At 43.1% G+C, this 27,527-nt stretch overlaps 1 protein-coding gene and 1 long non-coding RNA gene across 14 annotated transcripts in view; one reads left to right on the top strand and one right to left on the bottom strand.

Moving 5' to 3' along the window:
* The window catches only part of LOC105486999 (neuron navigator 2), a 767,789-nt gene that overhangs the window by 524,263 nt on the left and 215,999 nt on the right, over positions 1 to 27,527 (top strand). For 11 of the 13 annotated variants that reach the window (XR_011610773.1, XM_071074969.1, XM_071074968.1 and 8 more), the window contains 2 exons: positions 3,943 to 4,011; positions 12,049 to 12,209. Coding sequence is in view for 12 of the 13 variants with exons in the window: in XM_071074969.1 (XP_070931070.1) it covers positions 3,943 to 4,011; positions 12,049 to 12,209 (230 nt within the window). In the remaining variant the exon portion in view is untranslated. The remainder of the gene's footprint in view (positions 1 to 3,942; positions 4,012 to 12,048; positions 12,210 to 27,527) is intronic. The other 2 variants (XM_011750255.2, XM_011750243.2) reach the window with 1 other exon arrangement.
* On the bottom strand, positions 14,934 to 21,360 carry LOC139357496 (uncharacterized). Its single transcript, XR_011610776.1, has 4 exons — positions 21,003 to 21,360; positions 20,431 to 20,528; positions 19,929 to 19,979; positions 14,934 to 15,765 (listed from the first exon to the last, which is right to left on the bottom strand). It is a non-coding gene; the product is annotated as an uncharacterized lncRNA (long non-coding RNA).

The following is a 27,527-nucleotide window of genomic DNA, read 5'->3' as shown; positions in this document are numbered from 1 at the left end:
ATGCAGGAGTGATCGGCAGGGTTAGGGCCTGGATTTTGTTCCCAGGGGGACTGACGTTTGCCAGTCATACTCACCAGGTACAAGCCAATTGTCACTGTAGTTACCATCTACTGTGCTACAATGGAAATAACATCACTTTGTAAAACTTTTGTCTTAATGGCAGAAAAAAAAGGAAGACTTTAGAAACTAGAGAGTTCTTGACTCGAAGTCAAGTTCTACAGAAAAGTTCATACTGTTTTCTTTTAAGCCACAAGACTTCAGCTATAAGCCCTAAATGTCACTGATCAGATTGATTGCTTGATTTCATCCAGTGTGTGCTGAAGTGTAATGGCCTTTCCTTTTCATTCCCCCAAAGCACCAGCATTAATAATCATAAGGCTTCTCACACACCTTGATGTACCTTTTATTACCCATTGTAGTTAGGCAGAGCACAAAGCTGCTCAAACACCGCTGCTGCCTTATAGACAGTTACAGCCTTCTTTTTTCCCCATGAGAAGTGCTATTTCCCAATTGTGATGGTGTTAAAACCAGCAGTGATGGGTGTAATGTAAATCAGGCCCCATAATTAATTATCTAATTATATCCAGTTTGCATTATGGAAATTTGTGGGGTGGGAGAGATGCCTGGACTAGCAATGAGGAACAGACAGCCTAGCAGCCAGTTGCCGAACCCTTTCCCTGGAGAACTGCCTGAGTGGGAGTCACTCCCAGTCAGAGCTTCCCTGATGGACATGGATGATTTAAATGATCAGGGCGTCATTTCCCAGACTGCATTCTGCCGAGTGCTTATTCCCTGGGATGTTAACTTGGGTCATATTGCGGGAGATGAGTTCTGTTGGGGGGGAAATATTGGGAGATAATTTGGGTTAAATTGTTATATGGCTGTCATTGTAGGTCTACTCAGATCCTTGAACCTGCCAATATGCATTTGTTTATTTAATTGATATTAAGCCTCCCATGTGCCAGACACTGTTCTAGGCACTTGGGAGTCAAAAATGAATGAGATTGCCAAGGTGCCTGCTCTCCTATGCTCCTGGAGGAGGCAGGCAAACAAGCACATGAACAGGGAAGGAAGCTGTCAGATAGTGGTGAGTATTATAATAAGACGATGGGATTCAGAGGGGCTGGGTTGCTAATTTAGGTTTGGTTGATAGAAAGGTCTCTCTCAGCACATGAATGGTAAGCTTGGTATGTTGGAAGAGCATAAACAAGGTTATTACAGCTTAGTAGGGGAGGAGAGGGACCAGTGATAAGGTGGTTTGGAAGGAGAGAGGGCCGCTACCATTTATGTGGATGACAGTGTGACCTGTGGTCCCTGGAGTTGTGCATTGCTGTGGTACTCCGGCCCCGTCATAGAGTACCAGTTAAACTGGATAGGGTTTGGACTCCATTCTAAGGGTGACAGGAAGCCATGGGAAAGTCTTAAAGTAGTAGGAAGACTTGATCTGATTGGCAGGTCAAAAAATCCACCTTTGCTCCTCTTTGGAGAATGAGATTGTGGAGGAACAAGAATGGAAGGAAGGACCCCAGTTGAGAGGACTTTGCAATCCTATAGATAAGTTGGGTCAAGGTAATACAAGCAGAAATGGAGATGGACCAATTCTGAATCCCTAGGCAGTTGAACCAAGAGGCATGCAAACAGATTAACTCTCTGGAGTGACGGAAAGAGAGGAATCACAGATAAAGCCTAGATTCCTGGTTTGAAAAGTTAAGTAAAGTAAGTGGTGGTATTATTCTTTGAGATGAGGAAGCCGGGGAGAGCAGGTATGCATTATGAATGTTCAGACAGGCGGTGACACAGAAAGGAGCATTCTACAAACTTGGCCACAGCACTCTTCTTATTTTATAGAGCATCTCACTGCATAGGGTTCCAAGGAACATGCATTGGGAAATACTGGTTTATGCCACTGAGCTTTGCTAGCTGGAGGCATCCATTTCCATGGTAGGCATTTGTTTTCTTAAAATAACCAGATATTCCAGTCAGAGCACCCATCTCCTAGTACGCCAAGACATCCTACTACTAACGAGTGCTTTACCTAAAGAAGAGCCAAACTTACTCGAGTCAGGTTTTTACATTCATTTATTCCAGCTACAAAGTGTCCTGACATAATGGCCCACCACCTACAGTGGTGACATGGACTGGGCTTTGGAGTTGCTGTATGTTCTTACCCCTTCATCTTGCCCAGGTTGGGTTACTTCTGCAGAAGGCTGGTTTTTTTTTTTTTGTTTGTTTGTTTGTTTGTTTGTTTTTGAGACGGAGTCTCGCTCTGTCTCCCAGGCTGGAGTGCAGTGGCGCGATCTCGGCTCACTGCAAGCTCCACCTCCCGGGTTCCCACCATTCTCCTGCCTCAGCCTCCCGAGTAGCTGGGACTACAGGCGCCTGCCACCATGCCCAGCTAATTTTTTTGTATTTTTAGTAGAAATGGGGTTTCACCATGTTAACCAGGATGGTCTCGATCTCCTGAGCTCATGATCTGCCCGTCTTGGCCTCCCAAAGTGCTGGGATTATAGGCGTGAGCCACCACGCCCAGCCAGAAGGCTGGTTTTATTCACTATATCCTGATACTTTCTAATTTTATTTCCAAAGGATAATCTTGTTCTCAAGGTCTAGGGATATGCTATCCCATGCTAACACTCTGGCTATAAATTTAAGAATGATAAAATTACATCAGTGTCTCGGTCTCCAAATTCTGTATTTGATAACCAAAATTCCAAGGGTAGTGGTTTGGACCCTTGATTATGAATGTCAAATGTTGATGCAAACCCCCCACATGCCAGGTTTGTTTTGTTTTTTCCGTTAGAACTCTGCCTAAAAACAATTTTGAAGCTACCTAGTTTCAGCACCCCTCGGGGGTAGCAAATACTAAAGCTTGGACAACTTTCCGTGAAGTTTGCTAGTAAAGAAGCTATGGAAGTTGGCAAAGAAAATCTGAGAATTTGTTTGCTCCACTGGCATGAAGGAATCAAAGCAAATCCTCCATAACAGCCTCAGAGAGGCTCACTTTGCCTCCTCACCTTAGCTCATCTCACAACTGACATGGTGGCCAAGAACTTAATCCACATTTCAGCCTGTGAAATTCCCCCCAGTCTAGAGTCCAGGAGAGGAGCATAGTCTCCAGGAATTGCTTTTTTTCCCCATCTGTGTCTACACAGATAATCAGTATTCAGTTGTTAAGGAATAACCCAGAAAATGACTTTATATTTTTCTCCATTCTCCTCTGTCTCTTCACTGCCTAAGACTAGTAAAACCAATAAATTATTTCTTACCTCAGATCCTTTTATGAATGTGGTAGAGGATGTATGGATGCAAGAAAGATAAATATTTATTTCATAAAGCAGTAAATAAGTTTAACTTTTTCTTTTATAAAGCCTAACTAAAATTCTTCATGTCTACCAATTTGTAGTACAAGAAAAACAATTTAGTGAGTTTGACAAGCATTAAACGGTCATTTCTATAGCATTAAAAGCAAAAATTTCCAAGATCAGCAACATCTGGGTATAGATTTGCAAACATCTATGCCCTTGTTTTGGGTCACCTTTATGGGATCCTGAGGACATTCATCTGAAAATCACCCCAGTAGAACAAGCATGTGAAATAGAAACATCTCAATACTTTAGAAAGGCATAAAGTTGGTTTACTTGTCAAGGACCCCGTATTTTGAGAATAAGGCCTTAAGAAAGACATTTGATGTTTAAAGAAACACACACATGGATGCATACACACAAGCATTCTTAGATAATCTTAACAGCAGTTTCTTCACATTGGAAATCTATCAAATCAGTAAAGTGAGACCTAGAAATAAAGCTGCGTGTCATAGAAAACAGTGAGCAGGGGGAAAGAAAGCAACATCCCCATTGTTAGAAGACTCTTTGGATTTGTGTGTCTAATGTATCTTCTCTCTCCTCACTCAGCTCTTCTACTTTTTTCTTTCCTATCATGCAGTGCATCATCCAAGGACTCATCTCAAAGCAAAATCATCCGCTTCACTCTGGGTCAGAAAAAGATCTCTAGGTTAGACTTTCTCTGTGTCCTGCAAAGCATGGTTTAATCCCAACCCACTGTTCCATTGTTCCCTCTGCTCTGGCTGAGTTTCCCTTTGGTCCTCTCCCCGTTTCATGTTTGCAGTTCAAGAAAACTAAACGTGCTTTGGCTAATGGTCCCATGGTGCAGAGCTTTGAAAGTGGCCATGGGATTGTTGCAAGTGTGTGCGGGGGGAGTGACAGAGTGCAAGTGAGATTGAGGCGTACATGACGTTTCACATTTTCTTGACTTTTGGCTTTGACTGCTTTGTCATCAGAATCCATTCTGATTTAGGTAAAGGTGAGTTTCTACATAGTTTTTATAGTGGTTCTATGATGAGTTTGCTCCCTGCTTTGTCCTGGCCCTAATCCCACCTCACCTGCATCTCATTTATGTGTGTTGTGCTTTGTGGTGTTGTTAAAATTACTAATGTGGGTTTGGTTTTCTCTTGAGTTATAAAGACCTGAGCATGAATCCATATTGGGCAGAGGAGACAAAACAGCAAGGCAGCTATGTCTCATTTTTGTTTCTGGATGCTCTTAGGTGCCATGGAGACCACCTCAGTTCCCTGAAAATAAAAAATATCCTTGCTCACGAGCTAGTTCTCTTAGTTCAGACTTTAACCTGTCTGCTGCCTCCTAGAAGGACCCATCCTGTGGTATGGGAAAAGCCAGTTACATCACGTTGCATCATTGCTTCTACTGTTATTTTAAAGTTATCAACAGCTAACATTTATTGAATGCAGTAGTTCAAATGCGTCATCTTATATCATCCTCATGCCACGCTTCATGAGGTAGGTCATATTATTATCCCCATTTCACAGATGAGGAAACTAAAATTTAGAAAGTTAGGTCATCATGCCCAAGGCCACACACATAAAAAATGGACGAACCAGGATTTGAACACAAGTGGTCTAACTCAGAACTCTCACTATAACCACAGTGCTACACTCTCTTCCCCCGCCTCTCCCGCCCCCGCTTCAATTCTGGTATCTCTGTGGTTGTTGAGGCTGCTTTTTAAAATCTTGTGTTTCAACCACTACTCTTGGCTTTTTCTCTCACACTGTACTTGTGGCATCCTAACAGAAATTGCTGCTGGGGTAGAATCTCCTCCTTATTATGACTGGTATTTATTTATTTATTTGTTTGTTTGTTTATTTATTTATTTGAGATGGAGTCTTGCTCTGTCACCCAGGCTGGAGAGCAGTGGTGCAATTTCGGCTCACTGCAAGCCCCGCCTCCCGGGTTCATGCCATTCTTCTGCCTCAGCCTCCGGAGTAGCTGGGACTATAGGCGCCCACCACCACACCCGGCTAATTTTTTGTGTTTTTAGTAGAGACGGGGTTTCACCATGTTAGCCAGGATGGTCTTGATCTCCTGACTTCATGATCTACCCACCTCGGCCTCCCAAAGTGCTGGGATTACAGGCGTGAGCCACTGCACCCGGCTGACTGGTATTTATTTTTCATTGAATTCTTATTTAAGGGGAAAGGGAAATCCATACTCATGTCTGTCTTCATTTCTCACAAATACATACTGAATAACTGCTCACTTGCTGTCCCAGTATATTAGCCTCTAGGTGCCTTTCCTTAGCCAGAGTTTGCTTTTTTTTTTTTTTTTTAAAGACAGGGTCTCACTCTGTTGCCCAGGCTGGAGTGCAGTGGCGCTATCATGGCTCGCTGCAGCCTTGACTTCCTGGGCTCAAGCAATCCTCCCACATAGCTAGGACTATAGGCACATGCCTCCACACCTAGCTACTTTTTTTTTTTTTGTATGGGTGGGAGGTGGGGTCTCTCAGTGTTACCCAGGCTGGTCTCCAACTAACGGGCTCAAGCAATCCTCCCGCCTTGGCCTCCCAGGGCACTGGGATTACAGGTGTGAGCTGCTGAGCTGCCGAGCCTAGAGTTTGGTTTTCTAAAGTGCTTACACTTGGGGACAACCAGGTCAGGCTCTCCCTGGCTGGCGAGGGAGAAACCGCATGACACTGTGCTTCTCCATAGAGCAAGTCAGCGTGTTACCGAGACTCAGTGGAGGTGACAGTAGGGAACCTAAGTTTGTCACCGCTTCTGGTAGCCAGGCAGAAAGTGGCTGCTTTCCCTGACAACACCAGGCCCAAGTCAGAGCGGACACCCACTGCTCTGGCAAACTGGTCCTTTCCCAGTTAATTTGAATGTCACACAAATGCACATACATAGGAAAGGAAAGGGGAGTGATGAGCTGGGAAGAAACCTGAAATTTAGTGCCTGTTCCCACGATATGCTCACTCCTGCAAGATAAAGAAAACAGGAGCTAGCTGGGGAAATATCTAATTGGAAGCACATGCCCATCCCGTGAATGATTTGTTATCAGTCCCAGATGGAAGGAGGCAGTGGGAAGAGAGGAAGCACTGGAAGATGAGGGCGTGTCAACCCTGTCCTGAGGCTGGGCTGGGCACAGTGCTTCTGGGTTTACCCTAAGCCAAGATCTGACTTTCCCTTAGTGTCATATCCCCCACTTAGAGTTTCTTTGAGATATGTTTTCGTCTCTGCTGAGGCCAACGAAGGGATGCTTCTTTGTTTCAAATGAAGCATTCAGAGGTTCTTCCTTGCCTTCTCCATACTCCCCTTTCCCCACCCCCAGCCTTACGCAGGATCCTGTGAAGAATTTTAGCTGATCAAGCACCACGAAATGCAGCAGTAAAGTTTGGTTGCCAAAAGAAGCAGTCCTACTCCTTCTGGCAGAGTAGGCCACCTCCCCTGGAGCTCTGGAAACAGGTCTTTTGTTGGAGACCAAGCATTGATGGAACACCTGCCAGAGCCCCACACTTTGATGGGCACCAGGGGTATTGAGAAGAATGGGAAGCCTCACCTTTGAATCTGGATGTGGGGAAGGGGCATATGGAGGGAATCGATATGAGGGTGAAAGCTCTCCATGGACTTCTGCCTTTGACCACTCTTATTGCCCCCCCACTCCGGCCTCCCTGGTGAGACCAGGGAGACTTATTTTACCTGCAGGAGGCAGAGGAACATAGTGGCTCTGAGGTGCGGTTAAACCTAAGCGAAGGCCCATCCTTACCACTTGCTGATGGTGTTACCTGGGCAAACGATTTGATCTCTATGAGCCTAGATTTCCTTATTGGCCAAATGTCTTGCCTTGCTCACAGCATTATGAGGCTTAAATAAAGTCATTTTATTAATAATTATAAATTAATTAATAAAGTCATTCCTTGTTCCTGACATATAATCAGTTCAAGTTTGGCAGTGTTGGGTTCATCTGGGCCAGGGAAGGCAACCAGAATGCCTCTAGAAAGTCCCGCAGAATTGATCTGTGTGCAACTATCTTGTGGAAAAGAGGCAGTGGGGTTAGCAGTTTGGTCCTCTCTGCCCAGCTGCTGGACTGAAAAGCAGATGCCATGGAAATGAGAGAGATTTAGTATTTAATCATCTCGCCTGGCAAAAAGCATCTCTGATTATGACCGCGCCCCCCCACTCCCCAAACCCCGGCATGTGCACACAAGCTGCCATCCTTCCTGGGAGGGGCCATCCTCTGCCTCCAGCCTTTGAAGTGGTTTTGAGGGGAAGAACTGCTTTTTGCCATCAGCACGTACATCACGTGGAGCAGAGGAGCCGGGATGCACTCGTAGGTTATGTGCTGGGAATGACAGTTTTACTGCCCTGCTTAATTGGCTCTGCACACGTTGGAGAAATTGACCATGGCTCTAACAACAGCAGGATTGTTCCCCCACCTCTTACACCACTTCCCTTAAGCTTAATATTTTAAAAACCCAACATGTATATGTTTCAAAGAACCCGTCTGTGTTCTCTGTTATTTGTAACTGTGTTTGGACATACAGTGATTAGGAGAGGTCAAGTTCCTCTTGAGAAGGAGCTATTGGGACTTTCTTGTGCTGTAGGGGACACAAGATTGACCTGCCACGCTCCCCTCTTGCCACACTGCCTCAGTGAGGCAGCAGGCAGCACCTGTTGTGATACCTGCAGCTGTTCCACAGGCGCCAAGACCTAGCTCTTCAGCAAACAGGTATTCTAATGCTCCAGATGGCAGATGCTTCCAGACTGGAGGTTGATAGACATTCCCATGATACCCAAGGATGTTAACAATAATGAATTTCAAAATGTTACCCAGAGGCCTCAGGTCTGCGCCACTGGTAAATAAGAAGATATTCTGCTTTTCAACTCTACCTGTGCTCTTAGCCTTCTTAATTAACACCATACCCCTGGAGGGCAGGACAAAGTCCAAACTCCATAGTATAGCATACAAGGTCTTCCCTGCCCTGCCCTGCTTGCTTCTCTAGCCTCATTTCCTCCCACTCTGTCCCCCAAGTCCCAGCACACACCAGCGCTTTCTTTCCCCTGTACTTTCTACAGGCTTTCCCTTGGAGTGGCATGCTCTGCCCCCTGCTTTCCCATCTCCCATTCAGCATGCTGGACTTGCTCTGGGGTCTTCTATGCACTAGCTTTCCTGATCATCTCACCAACCTCCGAGATTTTCATTTCCTTCTCTGAATACCTTCTGAACGTCACGTATTTTATCAATACATGTGTAATCTAGATGTCAGCTGGGGTCGACAAGCCCTTTGAGATCTCGGTAAGATTGAGCATTCTAGCTCTGCCTCTTTCAGTTTGTAGAAAGTCCAGTGGCCTCCCAGGTTTGCTCGCGTATCTCAGGTTCTCGTGGTCACCTTTGGCTTTGAAATCCTGCCCTTGAACTCCAGTACTTGTAAGTTCAGTCTGAATTAGTTCAGTTTGTGGATGGCCTCATCATCCCAAGAGATGTTTTGGTTCCCTCCTGGGTGAGTCCAGGCTTAGCTTTTTTTTCTTTCTTCCCACCTGCCACACAGTCATTACGGCCTTTGTTTGTGAACCAAATATTGTTGAAAATGTCAGACCGAGGGGGCTTACTTTGGAGCAAGCAACGATCTGAGCCCATTTACAACAGAACCTAAGTGTTAAACTACAGAGTTAACATAGATTCTCTCTGAATGGTGGGAAAAAGTACATGATCTCCATCCAGTTTTCTGATTTGATCAAGTTCAGGGAGCGAGCCGTCCTGTCTAAGGTGCAGAGGCGATAGTGGTCAGGGGTGGACAGGAGCTGGCTTGAGCTTTGTGGTGGCTTTTGATGGCTATATGCAAGCCATTCTCCCTTTACCCTGTCAGCTGTCCTCGTAGTCCTCAAGAACTCCTTCTCCATGTTCCAGAAGGCTTGGCACAATGCTGCAGCCATTTGAACGATGTGCTGCTCCCATCAAAAGAGCAGCTAGCCACTGACTCAGTGAAAAGAATCTCACCATGACAACCCAAGGGAAACCCAGAACTGTCTTAGTCCAAAACCGGGGATGTTTCATTCCAGAGAGTGGAGCCCACAGATACCCCAAGTGTAAGATCTCAGTCAGCCACAGATATTTGGATTGAGTAGTTTCTCTTCTGGAATGTTCCTAGGGAAATGACGAGCCCTGCCTGCCAAAGCCTATCTTGCCTCTTTGAAAATGTTCATCTCGGACTCTTGTATATTGATTTTTGTCCAGTTCTCTCTGATACTTTAACCTAGACTCATCTGTTTTCTTCTTGATTTATCCAATTATTTCTTGTGCCATAGCATGTTTCTTTTATGCCAATGTCCAGTCCCTTCATGAACCTGTGTTCAGTGGAGAAGAAGAGAAAGGAAACTACCATACGGTGGCCAGACATTAAGCCATTTCAGATTTACAGCTGTACCCAATGGTATACTTGTTAACCATTGGGTATAACTGTAAATCATTATTCATCATTATTCCAAAGTTACAGGTAAGGAATATGAATCTCAGAGAAGTTATGAGACTGCTCCAGGGTCTTGTGTATGGAAAAACCTGTATTCTATCCATTACACCATGCTGCCTCACAGAGGACCAGACTGTCTACCTGATTCAAGGTTGTATCTTTCCCATCCTATGCTTTGATTGCTTCCCTCTATCCTGTCCTAAAAATCTGCTGTGGTTCAGCCTAGGGTCAGCACAGTGGGGGCTCTCCAGCAACTCTGAAAGGAATGCATCTTTCCCCTCTTCATTGCTTTTTGCTTCCCTGCCCTTTGCAAATTCCACACTTTGGTAGAATACTGTGACTTGCATTCCCCTACACCACTTAATACCATTGCTGTGACATCATCTTGGAACAAGTTCATAATCCTTTCCTAGGCCTATCTGTGGGCATAATGATTCCCGAAGCCTATGTCTGGTTTAAAAAGTCCAGCCCAAGGGAGGTGCAGATCTTCACCTGCAGAAGCTCTTCTATTGGATGTGAGTAATCAGATAGCACTGACTTGAAGGACTTGCAGAACATTGTTTGCATTGGAAGCAGAACCAAGAGGTACTAAGATCCCCCTGCTGGACCTCCTATGCCAGATGTGCTAGCCACATCTGGTCCCCAAACACAGGCACTGACACTGCTAGTATTTTGTACTCCATTCTGTGTCTGTCTTTGTGGAGTGAATGTCCTCTCCAAACAAGATGGGGTAAATTAACTAAGGGACAAATCCTTGCAGTGCAGTGGGAAGTAATTCTCACTGCAACATGTTGGGGGAAGAGCTAACCCCCTTCTTTCTCTCCCAGCTCCCAGTCAGGGAATTGGGCCAGCTTCTTTTTAACTATATAAATTTTACAGTCCCCTCACACCAGCTCATGTTCTCTGTTTACTCTACAACCATCTTTCTTGCCCAGCCAACAAGAAAAAGTTTAAAGTGATTGCCTGCTTATATCTAAAATGCTTCCAGACTGTAGACTTCTTTGGTGCTTACAGATTTGCATGGAAAGAGAAGGCTGAAAGTTTATGGCTTGAAAATTCAGACTTATCACTAGATCTAATGCTAGTCAGTTGAGGTTCCAGTGGCTTTTAAACACAGCTAAGTGGATTTCAGCTGAAAGATATAACTAAACATTTCATCATTTATTCATCTTTCAACTTTAATTATTGGAAACAGCCTGCTTAGTAATTCCCTGGACCAAAATTCTGATTTGAGGAGTCTTACCATTAACTCTTTGGTGAATGGGCCATAATATCTTTAGACACATTATGGATGGTGACTTTATTTCCCAAGCCACCCAAAATGAGGTGTTTTATTTAAAGGGAGAATGTTGTGTGTTTGTCTTTAGGCTAACAAATTCCTACCAGTTTTACAGGAAAAATGTGTGATGTTTTCTATCTACCGTGCAGATAAGTTGTACTTCAGCCTCAAAATAATGCCTGTGGAGACAGGTCGTCAGGCGTTGAAGGGAAATGTATTTGTGGGCAAGTGTTTCCAACCAACCTTAAGTTTTTATTGCAAATATGTTGGGTTCTGAGTAGTAGTAATTCACCTTCTCACCATTATAAATTGTCCTTTTCTTGATACTTACAACCCCAGATTATGGCAAACAATTTTATACCTATCAGAAGAGATGCACACCAAGGTTATCAGTTTAGAATCCTCTGAGGCCTTTATGTTCCATGTTTGATAGAAATGACTGACTTGACCCTATTAAAAAGTGAAAATGCTTATCTCAGAGAGGGGATAAAAAGTGAACTTTGTTTTTGTTTGTTTGTTTGGTTTTTTGTTTTGTTTTGAGTCAGGGTCTCACTCTGTCACCCAGGCTGGAGTGCAGTGGCACAATCTTAGCTCACTGCAAACTCCGCCTCCCAGGTTCAAGCAATTCTTCTGCCTCAGCTTCCCAAGTAGTTGGGATTACAGGTGCCCACCACCATGCCTGAATAATTTTTGCATTTTTAGCAGAGATGGGGTTTTGCCATGTTGAACTTTGTATTTTTAATCCACAAACATATTTCTTCATCAAAATTTTCCTCTCTGCTCAAAGGAAAACTTCACGTTTTGCCATTGGACTTTGCTGGGATCATTACTTGCCTACATGTTTGTAATGGTTCCACCAAATTCTGTGACTGGTAAACCTCCACACAATGTCTTGGATAGTTTATTTTACCTCCTGCATGGTTGCAGTTCCTTCTTCCCACACACTGTTACCCTCCTGAGACTGAATGCATAATCCTGTTGCTTTTGCATTTTAGACTTCCAGGTCCTACCGCGAGGGTATCCGCTGCAGGCAGCGAGGCCAAAACACGTGGAGGGTCAACTACTGCTAACAACCGACGCAGCCAGAGCTTTAACAACTATGATAAATCCAAACCAGTCACCTCTCCGCCCCCACCGCCAAGCAGCCACGAGAAAGGTGAGTCACCTTCTTGAGGAGCCTTTTTGGCATTTTCCTTCAGAGCACGTCTACCTAGTTCCTTTGGGTGAATTAGGTTGGGTCGTGGGGAGGGGTTGCATTTGTGGTGAAAATGGGTTACAAGGACATATTTGGCAGGCAGGAACTTTTTAGCCAGAGGTATTAATAAAGTGGGGGAAATATTATTATAGTCACTAGCAAAAATAATTTGCTATCTTTGTTTGGGTGGGGCCCCATAAACACTTGGCTATGGATAGAAGCGATATAGCATTTGGAATTTGAAAATACATTTTCATGGAATATGTTTTATATATTAAGTAATTTTTCAGAAATATAAGCTTCTTGGAGCATGCATTTTGTGAACTATGATAAGCTTTTTTATCCATCAGAAATAATGTGAGGGGAGTTAGGAACAAGAGGTTTTTACCCTTTGAAAAAGTCAGGAATGTGGATTGGCTCATTGAAGATCTTGGCTACATATAAGGAGTGGACAGCATTGCTCTAGGAGTTGTGATGATGTAACTTTTGCCATAAAAGGATATGGATTTTTTTTTACTATACACAGTACTGAGTTTTTAGGATGGAGAAAAATAGTGAATAGTCCCGTGGGGGTCCTGCCCAGAAGGTAGTAAAACAAACCTTTGCTTGTTTCAGCCTCTATCTCTTGAGACATTGGAGAAACTGAGGTAGATTATTCAAAGATTATTCAAAAAGAGGTAGAGCCTTCCTTCATTCCTTCTAGGCAAAGTAGTGTAGACTAGACATCTTTAGGAAATATGTCCAGGTCTCCTGGAAGCATTTCCTACCTGGTGGTGTAGAAGATTCTTAGGGCTGTCTGGATGGTGTTTCTTGATTTCCCTGAGGTCCAGGAAAGCTGCCCTTCACTCCCTAAAGTGCCCCAGGAGCATGGGCAGCCCTCCTACTGTGAATGAGCTGGGAACCGCCGCCATCTTCTCCTCTAACTCAACGTCATTTGATTCAGTGGAACTGAGTTCCCCCAAGTGTTTGCTAATCACTATATCTTTTCCTCCCCACATATGAAGGAAATGTAAAGAGGGCTGACAGATGTGTATGGAAAAAGATTTTCCAGCCAAGGCACTGGGAACTCTGCAAATGGCACTAACGCTATCAACAGGATGTCTTAACCCATCAAAACTTTGTCATCCAGCCCTTAGTTTCTGCCTCAAGCAACCATTTTTACTCTTCTTCTCTCTCTCCTTTCCCCCTTCTTTCCCCTCTTCTCTCCCACTTTCCTTTTCTTCACCATACCCATGTGTTTTTTAAGTGTGCTTAGATTACAAAAATAATATATGCTTGTAAAATGGTACAAGTATCAGATAAAAGTTCTCCTGTCTATTTTCCTTAGAGTACAAATATATACCATTCTATATATATCCATCTAGAACTTTCACAATGCATTTATATATGTATATATTTATGTATGTATGTATATGTATGTAATAGAAAGGTTTGTGTTTTTACATTGATGTGTAAAAGCTACTTTATGAGTACCTACCATGTGTCTTATTTTATCCCTATTTTACAAAAGATGAAACTAAAGCAAAGAAAGGTTAAGTACTTGCTGAAGTCCTATCAGAGATAGTGAGAGATGGAGTTGGATTTGAACCCAGGCACTTCGGTTTCAGAACCATGATTAATACCGTGCTTTCCCTGGAATTGGGAAGCAAATGCTTGAAGCTTTGCCAGTTGAGGGCTGGTTGGCCGGCACATGAGGAGAAAGTTGGGAAGGTGTTAGGAAAAGCCTGTGCTGGGCCTCTCCTCGCGGGCCAATCTGCCCTTGCCCCATGCTCCTTTGGGAAGAAGCTATCATAAAAGAGTCTGAAAGATGGATGTGAGACCCAAGTTCAAAAAATTGAGAAAATAAAGGTAAAAGTTCCTAGTGGATGGGACAGGTGTAGAAGGATACTGTGTTCTACAGCCGCCTACGCGTGTGCCCACCAATGCTAGGACGGCAACTGACCTGCCCCTGCCCTGGGCAAAGGCTCCCACATCTGCTCTGAGCAGCCTGAGAACGAGGCCCCTTAAAGGACCATGGTGCAAATTCTAGTAGAGGCAGTGCACCAGGGAAAGACTTTAGTGTCAGATGAAAGAAAGGGAAGTCATATTTATTTATTTAGAGATGGAGTTTTGCTCTTGTTGCCCAGGCTGGAGTGCAGTGGTGTGATCTCGGCTCACCACAACCTCCACCTCCCGGGTTCAAGCAATTCACCTGCCTCAGCCTCCCTAGGGATTACAGGCATGTGCCACCACGCCCAGCTAAGTTTGTCTTTTTAGTAGAGATGGGGTTTCACCATGTTGGTCAGGATGGTCTCGAACTCCCGACCTCAGGTAATCTGCCCGTCTCTGCCTCCCAATGTGTTGGGATTACAGGCATGAGCCACTGTGCCTGGCCATCATATTTATTTATTAAGTGCATATTATATGCTGGGAACTTTGATTTTCTTTTTCTTTTCTTTTTTTTTTTTTGAGATGGAGTCTCACTTTGTCAATCAGGCTGGGGTGCAATGGCACAGTGTTAGCTCAGCCTCCCAAGTGGCTGGGATTACAAGTGTGCAACACCACGCCCTGCTAATATTTGTATTTTTAGTAGAGATAGGGTTTCACCATGTTGGCCAGACTGGTCTCTAACTCCTGACCTCAAGTGATCTGCCCGCCTTGGCCTGCCAAAGTGCTGAGATTGCAGGTGTGAGCCACTGTGCCTGGCCTGATTTTCAGTATGGTACCTGATCTTTATAAATGTTCTGTGAAGTAAATACTGTTAACTCAATTTTACAGGCAGAGAGAATGAGGTTAATAGAGATTAAGTAACTTGCCCTCACTGGTAACTAAGCACTGGAATTGTATCCAGGTTCCACTCCGGGATTCAAACTCTGGCTTCGTCCTGTCCTTGGGGAGGTCTGTTATGAGGATAAGGTGGGGTGGTACATGTGAGAGTGTTATGTGAGCTGTGACACTGGAAAACTCCTGTGAGGATTCACAATGATAAAAACAACTGATGGTGGTCCCAGTCTGTAGCAGGGTGCATTTATTCTCTCCCCTACCCTGGGCTGTCCCAGGTTTTTTTTTTAATACTAACTTTTTCAACCATCCTGAGGTAAAAAGGCCGTGGAAGTTTACTTTCAGAAACTGCTGCATTTCCTTCACCTTTTTCCTTGGTTTCTGTGTTCTCCCTTGAACCTGACCTGTTGATTGCAGCTCCTGAGGTAGCCAGCCGACATGCAGAGTGAAATAACTACCTGGATAAGACACAACAGGTACCTGGGCGAGGTCACCTCTTGTCCTTCTCCTTAAGAAGTTCCGCCTCGGGGAGGGATACTCTTGTGAACAGATGAACCACAGTTTGTTGTGGTGGGTGCTGTGTAGCTGAGGCGTGGACTGTTTTCAGGTGAGGTAAACTCCGTGCTGTAATCCCATCACCCCTGTTCCTTCATCCTTCCTGTAAGTGAGTCAGACCCTGACTGGCTCGGGTTCTGGCATTGCACTCTCAGGTGAGCCGATTCATAGACTACTTTTTCAGACAGTAGTGGCAAAATACCTATAACATAAAATTAACCCTCTTAACCATTTTAATCAATAATGTTAAGTATATTCACATTGTGGTACAGCCAATCCCTGGAACCTTTTCATCTTGCAAAATTGAAACTCAGTACCCGTTAAACAATAACTCTCCATCACCACCTCCCACCAGCAGCCCCTGGCAACCACTTTCTGTTTCTATGAGTGAGAACTCTAGATATCTCATGCAAATGAAATCACACAGCATTTTTCTTTTTGTGTACGGGACACAGCTTCTGAAGAATTAAATAATTACTTATAAAGCACTTTAGAATACTGCTTGGAAAATAATAAACACTGAGAAAATTTTATCTTCAAAATATGATAGTATATGCATAAAAATATGGAATAATATAAATAATGGGCATATTTCACTTAGCATAATGTCCCCAAGGGTCATCCATGTCATAGCCTGCAATTCATAGACTTTAATGTGTGACCCCATTGACCTAAGAATTTCACTCTGAAGAATTGCTCTAATGACATCAGTAACTTCAATTAGAAATTCATTATTCTGTCAATAAGTGACAAAAATATTTCAACATTTAGTCCCAATTTTTTAAAAATATTAAGAGGAATTAAAAATTGTAACAGGCAACTTTTCAAAACCCATAGAGCACTTTATACTTTGTAGGGAAATCCTAAAGGATTTATCTTAAAATCATGCCCCCTCCTGCCATCATCACTGAATTTAGTTCTGGTTACACAGAACAACCCACTGAGATGTGAAGCTGAAGAAAAGAGATAATATATAATACTTCTTAGCTAGAAAAGGCCTAGAGACTCACATGAAATTCATTCACTTGTTCCATAAGGTGGTGGCCAAGTACACAGTTGATGTGTAAAAAACAAAAATATTCCCAGACAGCAACATAACCTACTAGTTTTCCCAAAGACTGATGTCAGATTTTGCCTGTGAGGTTTGAAGGAAAGTCTGCAGAGCCTTTAGGAAAACCTGCAAGTTGTTTGTTGTATCATCATTGCCATCATGGTTAGATTTGCCTTTGATTTCCTTTTCTCTCTCCTGCAAGCAGCAATGAGCCACATCTGTGCCTGACCTGTGGTACATGTGAGCAGATTTGCCAGTGAAAAGTCAGTGTCCAGAGATGGTCAGGACACCGGAAGACTACTCACTTCTGCTGACTCCAAGTGGCCCTAGGGCTCCAGACCAGAATCACAGATTTTCAGGGACAAAGAAATAGCTGTCTTTTAAAATATTTGTGATATTACCTGTTTTATCTTCCTTTCCTCTCACATCCTTTGAATGAATTAACACTGCCTGGGATCTAGTACATTTCTAAAGTATTTGGTCCCTCTTACGAATTTGAAACATTTGGTATTCCTAGACTGACTTATGTGCATATAGAAGATACTCTCTTCTGAATAATATGGTTTTCTTCATTTTACAGAAAGCACATCTTTATTTTCATTACAAAAATAATGGGAAAATATTCAAATAACACAGAAATGTCTTAAAAGACAACCCTACATAGCCCCACCTCCTAGATTAGCCACCGTTTATCCCTTTGTTTATATTATTCCATATTTTTATGCATGTATGATCACATTTTGATAGATGAAATTTTCTTAGTGTTTGTTATTTTCCAAATAGTATTCTAAAGTGCTTTATAAATAATTGTTCTTCAGAAGCTCTGTACCCATACACACGTTGATATTACTTTCAAAATCTTTTAAGTGAAATCGCCAAGTACATGGACAGCCTTTCTCGTCTATGCATATAGGTCATTCTTTGTTCCTAATAGTCACATAATTTTCCATTGTATGGATTTACCACAATATTGTTTAATCACTTTCATTTATGTTGTTTCCAATTTTTTGATGTTTAAAATAGTACTGAAATTAATATCCTTGTATTTTTTTTTACATGTACATAACCATTTCAGTGGAATTGCTGTAACAAAGGGTATGCACGTTGTATAGTTTCCTTAATACTTCCAAATTTTGCTCCCAAAAGATTATACCTATTTATATTCCCATCAACAAGATATGAGAGGGCTACTTTCTCTACATACTTGATAGCACTTTTATCACTGTCTTCGGCAAAAAATACTTTCGTTCTTTTGAAATGAGGCAAATTATTTTAAGAAGCTGAAATAACAAGACCATTTGATAAAAATTGGCCTTGTTTACTGACACTGCTTTGACAGTCAGTTGCCTTAACATAGTACAAAAAGCACTTGAGTTTGAGATCAAACTTTCTACTCTCAAGATACTTCTCCAGCCTCAGTTTCCCCTCTGTGAGTCTGAGGCCCTCCATCACCAAACCACTGTGAGGTGTGAATGAATTCTTTAGTTGGCACTGGCTATTGCGCCTCATCTGATGGGAGCGCCATCTGTTCTTTCTGGTGGGTTTCCTCCTCTGGTCTTCGTTCCGTGTCACTCCCTTCCTCTTTGTTCACTCCTTGTCATGAGCAGAAGAAAAGAGCCAGACATAGCTCGAGACAGAGTTTTATAACCTTCAGCACTATGTCATGTCTGAGCAACTTTGGGGCCATTGATTTAGAATCTCTATAAACATGTCACTTTATGGTTGGCAAACCAAGTTATTTATCTGAGCTAGTGATTAGGAGATGTAACCATGGAAAAGTTGCCCATGTCCTGCTATTAACCAGGATTCTGACATAAAATTGCAGGTTAGCCTAGATGAAATTAATTCAGTCGTCCAAGTCACGCAGACATAAATACGGTTGGGGTGGCCTGTTTCAGGTTACTTTCTTCATTTGTTCATTTCATCATCATTTATAGAGCACTTACTATCTGTCCGGCACTGGACCGATTGTCGTGGCAGACAGAATTGAGACGCAGACTCTGCTTCCCAGGGACTCACAGTCTTAGGGAGGAATGACGCTCACATGTTCTATAATAGAGAGATGCTCAAAGTTTTGAAGAAAAAGATGAACGTAGCCAGGAAGACTCTGGGAGGACTTCCGAGAAGTAATATCATTTGTATTGATTTCCATTTCAAAATTTTTGCTTAGAGAAAAGGAAAAGAAGGCTGGGAAGGAATGACTCGTCCTACATTTCCTGATCTGGGTGTTAATCTGACAGCAAATATGTTGGGTTCACTGTGTTATTCAACTCATATTCTATGGAGGGCCCGTAGAGCGTAAACTTCTGCAAGATCATTTCTGTGATGGATTAGGGCCTCCCTTGGTCATCAAGAGACCTTTGTCATTGCTGGAGCTATTATCCCAGGCCAGGGAGAGCTTAGGTGTTTGTTGGTTAGAGAGGGTGATAGCCATCTCTTTTTGGGAATCAGCTGTGATGTTCTTATGACCTTCTAGCTAGAACCCATAGTTGTCAAAGCGCTTAGAAAGCCAACCTAGAGGTGCGAACCAAGGTAGCATCATTGAATTTAAAGAATTCTCTGGGATATTGCCTGGAATGGAACTCAATGACCAGTGAGACCACCTGTTGAGGCTACGGAGGCAGGATGGATTAGATGCTGCCAAATTTAGGGACTTCACAGATCACTGGAGGAATAAACAAGAAGTTGTACCAAGGTCTTGGGGCCAGTGTTCAGTTTTCTCAGGAGAGCAGTTTTGGGGACTTGCAGTCAAAGAGAAAGCAAGTACTGTGAAGGCAGATCACTGCGTTTGAGTATTGGCTCTGCCGCTTCCCAGAAGTATGACTCTGGGCAAATGTCATGGTCACCAATGCATCTGCTCAGGATGACCCTCAAAAGACCATCACAGGCCGTGCTTAGCACCATTCTAGTGCTGTACCCCTTCACCCCCAGGTAACAGCTCAGGTGTGAGGGAATAATATTTGAATAGGGCAGGTGCACAAGTCCGTCCAGCTTAAAAGTCACATACCCCAAGGGAGTATGTAACAGCCCCATAAGTATAAATTCTAGGGTTCCCACAAGGATTAGGCCCAACCAATTGTCACAGAACTCAGAGAAACTCAAAATGATGGTGTCCCCAAGAGGTATTTATACCTCATTTATGGTTTTTCCCGTCCAGATGTATCATTTTTACCACAAGCAATGTTGCTTAGTAATGGGCATTCTATCTTTATCACATTTCCAGGGCAACAGTTAGCAGGTTAACCCAAGGTCAAATTCTCATCTAAAAGAGGAAAAGGTTTTGTTAATCCTTTTCCAACAGGAAGTTATCTCACCTCTGAGATTCAGTTGATTTATCTTTGAAGTGGCAGCAGGCTTCTGTAGTCCTAATGATGGGAGAAAGTTAGATGTGAAGCATTCTTTCTCATTTTTTGCATAACCCAATTAAAACTCTAGACTGTTGTCTCTCAAGGTGTGATTCATGGTCCATCTCATCATCCCTTGAGGTAATTGCTAAAAAGACAAATCCCCAGGCATTACAAACTGAGTCCTTCTAATTCATATATTTGAATAAGAGCCTAGAAGTTTATGTTTCACACCCATGAGATCTTAAGGCACTGGAGCTTGAGAACCCTAGTGTTAGCAGGACTTCTTGGTTACCTTTAGAAAAGAACCCCACCGGCCGGGCATGATGACTCACACCTGTGATCCCAGCACTTTGGGAGGCTGAGGCAGGAGGATTACTTGAGATCAGGAGTTTGAGACCATCCTGGTCAACACAGCAAAACCCTGTCTCTACTAAAAATACAAAAATTAGCTGGGCGTGGTGGCACACACCTGTAGTCCCAGTTACTCGGGAGGCTGAGGCAGGAGAATTGCTTGAACCCAGGAAGCAGAGGTTGCAGTGAGCCGACATCACACCACTGCACTCCATCCTAGGCAACAGAGCGAGAAAAGAGAACACTCCCTTTTAATTGCCCTTTAATTCTCAGCAACTACTTTGTAGTACATTGTTATGGGGAATGGAGGTAATATAGTAAGACACCCAGACAAAGGCCTAGCACATAGCAGGAGATGAATAAATGGGGAATCATTTAAATATATGTATACCTTTTATCATATACATATTTAAATTTATTCTCAGAGCCAGCAACATATACTGGGTAGACTTAGCTACTTGCATAGGTCTTATTTTCTTTTGGCTTTGTGCTATTGCCTCACTAACCTTTAGCAAAGTTCTTCCTTGCATTTTTCATTTTTACAATTTCATTGCTGTCTTGTTTCTGCTGAGCTAATAGATTCTTCCTTAGACTGGAGAAATTAAAAAGAAAGTGTCCCTTTGGGGGTCTAAATATGGGAGCAGAGGGAATACAAGACAAGGAGGTGCTCTGAGGGAGAAGTTGACTCACCTTTCCCTAGCTGGAGAATCACCTTTTTGCTCTTTGTCTCCTTGGCACTTGCAGAGCTTGGTGGTACTTCATGTGGAGGAGAGCACTGTCCTGTTCAGAGGAAGGGCGAGCACTATTATAAGCTGCCTTAGAGAGGGACCTGACTGATATGCCCAACTGCCCTTATTCCACCCTAGCTTTTGTCCTTAACCTCAAGCATTACAATCAAACATCAAGGTGAAAGAAATTGTATCTGGTGCAGTCTGTTTCTCCCACTTTGGGAGTCATTTTCTTGATCTGTGTAATTTAAAAGAGCCTTCAGAAGAGGAGACACAAAAATCCCTCTAATGTGTGAAACTAATCACCTTTAATGCTGAAGCCATCCTTTTTTCACAGAGAAGAAGAAGAATGTCACCATGTTTGTTTTTCTCTAAAAATGGATACATTTCAAAACCAATGTGTGAACTTATGGTTCTGCTATATATCCTTTCTCTGAAATACAATAAACCTGGCTTTTTGTAACAGAGGGAGTAGAGAAAAAGAAAATAAATCATTTGGAAAGATGAAAGATCTATTTGATTAGTCTTGTCTCAGGAATAGAAAATGATTGGTTGATGTTCATCCGATCTTCAGATGATAAATCTCAGCATTTCTCTTACTTCCATCTGTTACGTGGAAAGCATCACACATTCATGAATTCAATTTCATTTCAAGGATCATTGGGAGGGGGAAGTATTTACATTTCTGGGTGCTCTCATAATACTCATTTTTTATCAAGGTCTCATCTGCAGTCAGGGCTTAGTTTAGTCATTCCTTAGTTTAAGGTCCTCTTTAAAAAGTTTGTTTCCTCCAAGTTTAGGTATTTGACAGTGTTCATCAGCACGAGAAGATACATACATTTTGGGATAAGTGAAGTTAACATTTCTGTGAGCATATGTAGCCCATGTTCACAATGTGAAGGTCAAGCATGGAGTGCTGGTCAGAATGAGGAGAGAGACCCTGAACGGTAAAGCCTGGCAGCTCATGTAGCTGCAACTACTTACTGAGGAGTTTCTTGTGAATGTGTACTTGGCTGCCTCTCTGGGCCGAGGACATGACATCCTGACTCTCACAAATAAAGTGCTTGTTTCTTAGCTGCAGCTTGCCTTTGTGATTCCATCAATGTGTGCATTTCATTAGGATACCAGTGTGTAGCCCCCGTGCCAGGGAGCCATCTTCTCCTGATGAAGGTGTCAGTGGGTTGCACTGAGAATATTTGAGACAATGCTCACGGTATATCTACTTGGTGATGAGAGTGACACATGGGCCATTTGCAGGTGTCACGCCCTGTGGATGAATGGTCATGCTACACAGTGGTTTGTGCCAAGGCCCCGTGGGACACAGTTCACATTCTTAGTGTCCTAGGGGTTCCTACCATGATTCCTTAGCAATGGTTATGCTAGTTCTTATGATGGCAAGGCTCCCCAAACTTTGTGGACAATGCACAGATAACAACTGCTGATGGAAATCAATAACCTGGCCTGCTTCCTTTGTAAGAGCAAAGATAAAGAAGGCTTCTTAACATCTAATGCTCCCTTCTCCTTTTTCAGAGTTGGAGAATCACAGCATTCTTCTGAAATGTGGAGTGGGAGATCTAAATGTGGAGTGGGGAAGCTATAATTACATAGCTTGGAAAAAGCAAAGTTAAAGAAAAATAAGTCCTTTGGCGCCAGGACAGCCTAGGACTGTAAGTCTCTGCTGCCCCCTACTGCCCAGGTTTTGTGTGTGGCTCCTAGAGTTTCTAGCCTGGCGTTCTCAGGCACTGTGCTTGGGAGGATAATGACTTGCAGACTGTCTAAATGCTTTCTTCCAGACAGGGCCTCCCCACATTTGTTTCCTCAATTTAGGAGAATGTATGTGAAGTGGAGAAAACCCACAGTGTGGGTGTGATCAGGTTCGTGTGGCCTAGTGGAAAAACTTTCTCTTGAGTGGTGAGGAACTGACAGCAGGCCTGAGCTAAAATTGGTCTTCACAAAGCCGTCCACCCACTCACATGGGCAGGCAGCCAGCTGGTGGATTCAAGGATCAGATTTAGCCCTAAGGAGAAGGATCTTTGAAGGCACTAGTTGATTTTTGCTGCAAAAAGGTTATGCTAGATTTGGTTCCATTTTTAGGAGGCAAATAATTCTAAACCAGACTGTATAGTGTGGAATAAATGATTCTCTCCTTTCTTTATTATACATTCATGTACTTGGAATCCAGTCCTTCATATATTCATGTGTCAGAGGTTATTTATTGAATGTCTTCTATGTACCAGGCATTATGCCAGCCACTGAGTATTCAAAAGTGAAAAACCAGATAATTTCTGCCTGCATGGAACTTAAAGTCTGACGGAAGAGGCAGTAAACAAAAGCAAACAGTATCATTACATTTTGTAGTGACTGCTCTTATAAAAAAAAAAAAAAAAGGCGGGTAATAGGAATGAACTTAATTCTCTGGATTAGGTAGAAACTTAATTCTCTGGACTAGGTACAACTTCTTCAGGGTGAGACCCATAGCCAAAGTTTGCAGGGGTCCGTTGTGCCCACAATCCCCATTCTCCCACACAATGGTTGGAAATAAAAGATGTTTTTGAAAACAGTTTTATGGAGCGAAACCAGTTCCCTTGCACAAATGAAGATCTATATCCTGAACTAGCTTTTTCCTTCTCTCTCTGGCCATAGGGAGTAGAAGTAAAAAAAAATTACAGGGAGGCAAACTTTGGCTCCATATGTGCATTGTAAAAAGAACTTTTCACATTTGTCTTCTCACAGTTGAATAGGCTCTCTTGAGAGTAGTGAGTATCCTGACCCCAGAGGTATTCAATAGAGGCTTCATCATCACTTGCTAGGGATGCTACAGGTGAGGTTTCTTATAATAGCAGGTAGGTTGGAATAGATTTTCTCTAAGATTGCTTGCAAATCTAGCATTTGATTACCCCAGGCAAGGGTAGAGTTGGTGTGATTCATTCTGGAAGAGTCTCCTCCACCTCAGTAATTTCACACATATCCCCACAGTTTATTAGAGTTCCCAAAACCCCACCTTTGGATTGGTTCCCTTAAAAGCCTTCATTCATTCCAAAAATGCACTTTATTTTTGAGGGTGCCACTTGCACTCTAGGATTCATTTGTATGCTGGGAAAAGTCTGCATCTTATGTGGATATGCCTGTGTGCGTTTGTGATGACTTCTTTTACTCCATTCACATACTTGGGAAGATTTTTCCCTTAACTTCACTTAAATTGTCTTGAACTTGCCAAGTTCATGCTCGGAGGCCATCAGAGAGTTCACGGTCAGGGATGGGTGCCACACAGAGGAAATCGTGGCTACTTCGTCAGAAGTTGCATATGTGGTTTCCACCATTTAACACTTGGATCATTCCTTGCCCTGATTTAAGAGCCAGATAGGAATGTTCATGCAATTTTTTTTAAAAATCTGTTTCAGTGACATGCTGTAGGGGGCAGTATTCATTAAGAAAAACCAGGGAGAGAGTCCAGGAAGAGCCAGTAATTTCGACCTTGTAGGGAAGAAACTGCGCCCTATTTTTAACTATTTCTGTATACTAGAGAGTCATTCATTCTGTCCGGTTGTTCATGCATGAATGAGGCTCTGACTTTCAGTAATGAACCTTCTTAGGCGGCTTAATTTGGCTTATGTTAAATTAATTAATTTGGCTTATGTTACATTCATCTGGCTCGGAGTGAAAACCAGTGAATACCTGTGAGGGAGAGGGACTTTTCCATATAGGACATACGTGCTAGGGCAAGGATTCTTACCTAAGTCACCTGACTCCAAGCTTTTGCTCTTTTAGCCACAATTTGAACCATTTCAGGCTCATACCTTCCAACACAAATAGTGTTTGTCTCCCCCAGAACATCTTCAAACCTGTTACTGCCTAGGAAATAGTTAATACTAAAACTTGAGGGGGCAAACCTTTTTCTGGACCCTCTCACCTTGATAAGTTTGGTGAAACAGGTGCCTTACTCACCCCTATCTCCCCAGCCCCTCAAAAAGAATGGTTTCAAATCATAGCCTTGTATGATTTCTTACATGCCCAAGGCTGATGGGACAGTCTTGCTAAGGTACACCAGCTTCAGGGGGTCTCGGCTGGGCCTGCTCCTATGTCTGAGGGCATCTGGCATGTTGACTACATGCTGGCTGATCTGTAATGGCCTCAGATGAGACAACTCAGATTTCTCTACATGGTCTTTCATCCCCCAGCAGGCTGGTCTAAGCTATTTTTCTGGTGGTAGGTGAGTTCTAAGGCAGAGAGTTGAAATGTGCAAGGCCCTTTGAGGCCTAAGCTCTGAATGAGGACACGTTTTTGTCTTCATTCTGTTGGCCAAACCTAGTCATGTGACCTGTCCAAATTCTTGCGATTGGGAAACAGATTCCACCTACTGAAGGAGGAGCTGCAAAGTCACATTGCAAAGCATACATGGCACAGAAAGGGGTGAACACTAGGGGCTGTTTTTGTAATCAATCTACCACAATAAACAGGTTGCACCCAGTGAATTTATATTGATGGATTGGTTTCAGTTGTCAAGGTAATGGTCTGTTTCCACTGTAGTTGCATGAAAATGAGAATGCACTGAGCTCATTTAAGATGTACTAAGACATACTTGCAGTTTCCTATAAGTTATGGGGGCATGTAGCTCTAAGAACTCATGGGGGAGAGCAGCCAAAGCATCCTTGGTTACCCCAGTCCCATAGAAGGTGTCTCTAAGAAGCAGATGCTTTATGAGGCCCCTGTGGCCGAGGGAAGAAGGTAGGAACCAGCTGTTAAAGTAGAACTCTGCAAAACAGGTCTGACTCCACTTGAGCCTGTTCTCCAAGCCCATTCTCCAGCCTTTGGGATTCTTGGTATTCACAGGCCTACACTTCTCTGCTTTCTCTTTCCCACACCAACTGGCAAAAGTTGTGTGATGAAGATGATCCGAATGCCAGACTTGGGCTCAGGACACCTGGGGTCTGGTCCCAGCAACTCTGCTTGATGACTGTGTGGCTTTGATGGGTCATTTAACACCTCTGAACTTGACATTCCTCAGCTCTAAAATGGAAATGAGGATAGCACCAACCACGTAAAGTTATTGTATGGTTTCCATGAGATGAAACATATGGGAAAATACCCTGAATTGTGTATATAAGGTTTGTTGAATCAATGATTTCATACATGTCCAAAAGTCAGAAATGACTATGAAGGAGAAAATAACCACAGCAGCTGACTGAGAACCTCAGAGAGCCAGTTCTCCACTCCTGGTCTGTTGCTTCAGATCAAAAGTCTGAAGCACCCATGTAGCCACCTCTTCTTGCTCAGCCTCCTGTCTCCCTGATCAACCATGATGAAAGGTGTTTTTGAAAACCAAGGGACCAAGAAACACAGAATGACCTTCACTGAAAGGACAACTTTTAGTAAATGCACACTTGACATAGTTTGGTAACTATCCACCCTGTTATCTTTTGCTCCTGATATCTTAGAAATGTCACTTATTGATTGTTGAAATCTCCCCACTGCCACTCCTAGGGGGAGGGGGAGTTTGAGATGGAAGTATTGATTGAAACTAGCAAACACTGAAAGAAGCATTTGTTAGGTTGTCCTTTCCTTTTTTTATAAATTGGTTAAAGTAGATGAAAGAAGATACATCTTTTGGCAGAGTTTTAAACGAAAGGAAATTAGCCAATTATACTCCTATAAAACAACATTTGAAAGTCAGAATTGATGATTTTTCCACAGTGTTTTGGAACAAAGTACTCTGACAGGTGAAGGATCAAAGGACTTTTCTCTGAATATGATTTTATTTTTCCTTTTGTTTTTTATCATCCTTCAGTCTGGGCACTCTGATTGTCTTAATGCATCCAGACCCACAATTTGCAACTTGCTGCCCCATTGCTGGGGGCTGGTGACTACAGTGTCTTTGGACAGATTAGAGGAAAGACATTGTAGCTGAACTCACAGGCAGCCCCCAGCAAAGGAGCAGGGAGCTTTCTGTGTTCCCTTCAGTCTGAGTGTGCCAAGATGCCCTGGCTCTGGCCTTGAGGTGTTAGTCAGCATTAGCGCTTATGATCTTGGCAACCAGAATGGCCACTGCTGGTCGGAAACTGATCAGAACTGTTCAGTCTCATTAAGGAGCCCCTCAGATCACCTTCTGACATGTAACGCTTCAGAAATCATCAAACGGCTAAGGTAGAGGCTGGCTTCCTTGAAGTCTTTCCAAAGGCTTTGGCATATCTGCCTTTTGGATGAGCTTAACTAAACAGAGAGCTTTTGAGGTCCAGGGTGGGTGTGGGAGCTCTCAGGGCACTGGAAGTAGCATTGTGGTGGGGTGGGAGGAGGGTATACTGAGCTTTTCTTGGCCCACCCGTTCACTCCCTCCTTCCTCCCTTAACCTCTTCCTCATCCTCACTGGTAACTCTCCAACACCAGGAGGAGGAGACATTTCACAGAGTGCTGCTCTGTATTTAATGAATAAATAAGTGCCTCTATCCTCTGCAGCACTGTCCAACAGTACTTTCTGCAATGATGGAAATAA

The sequence above is a fragment of the Macaca nemestrina genome, chromosome 12 (genome assembly GCF_043159975.1).
Source record: "Macaca nemestrina isolate mMacNem1 chromosome 12, mMacNem.hap1, whole genome shotgun sequence".
NCBI classification, from domain to species: Eukaryota; Metazoa; Chordata; class Mammalia; order Primates; family Cercopithecidae; genus Macaca; species Macaca nemestrina.
This window is presented reverse-complemented; position numbering and strand designations above follow the sequence as displayed.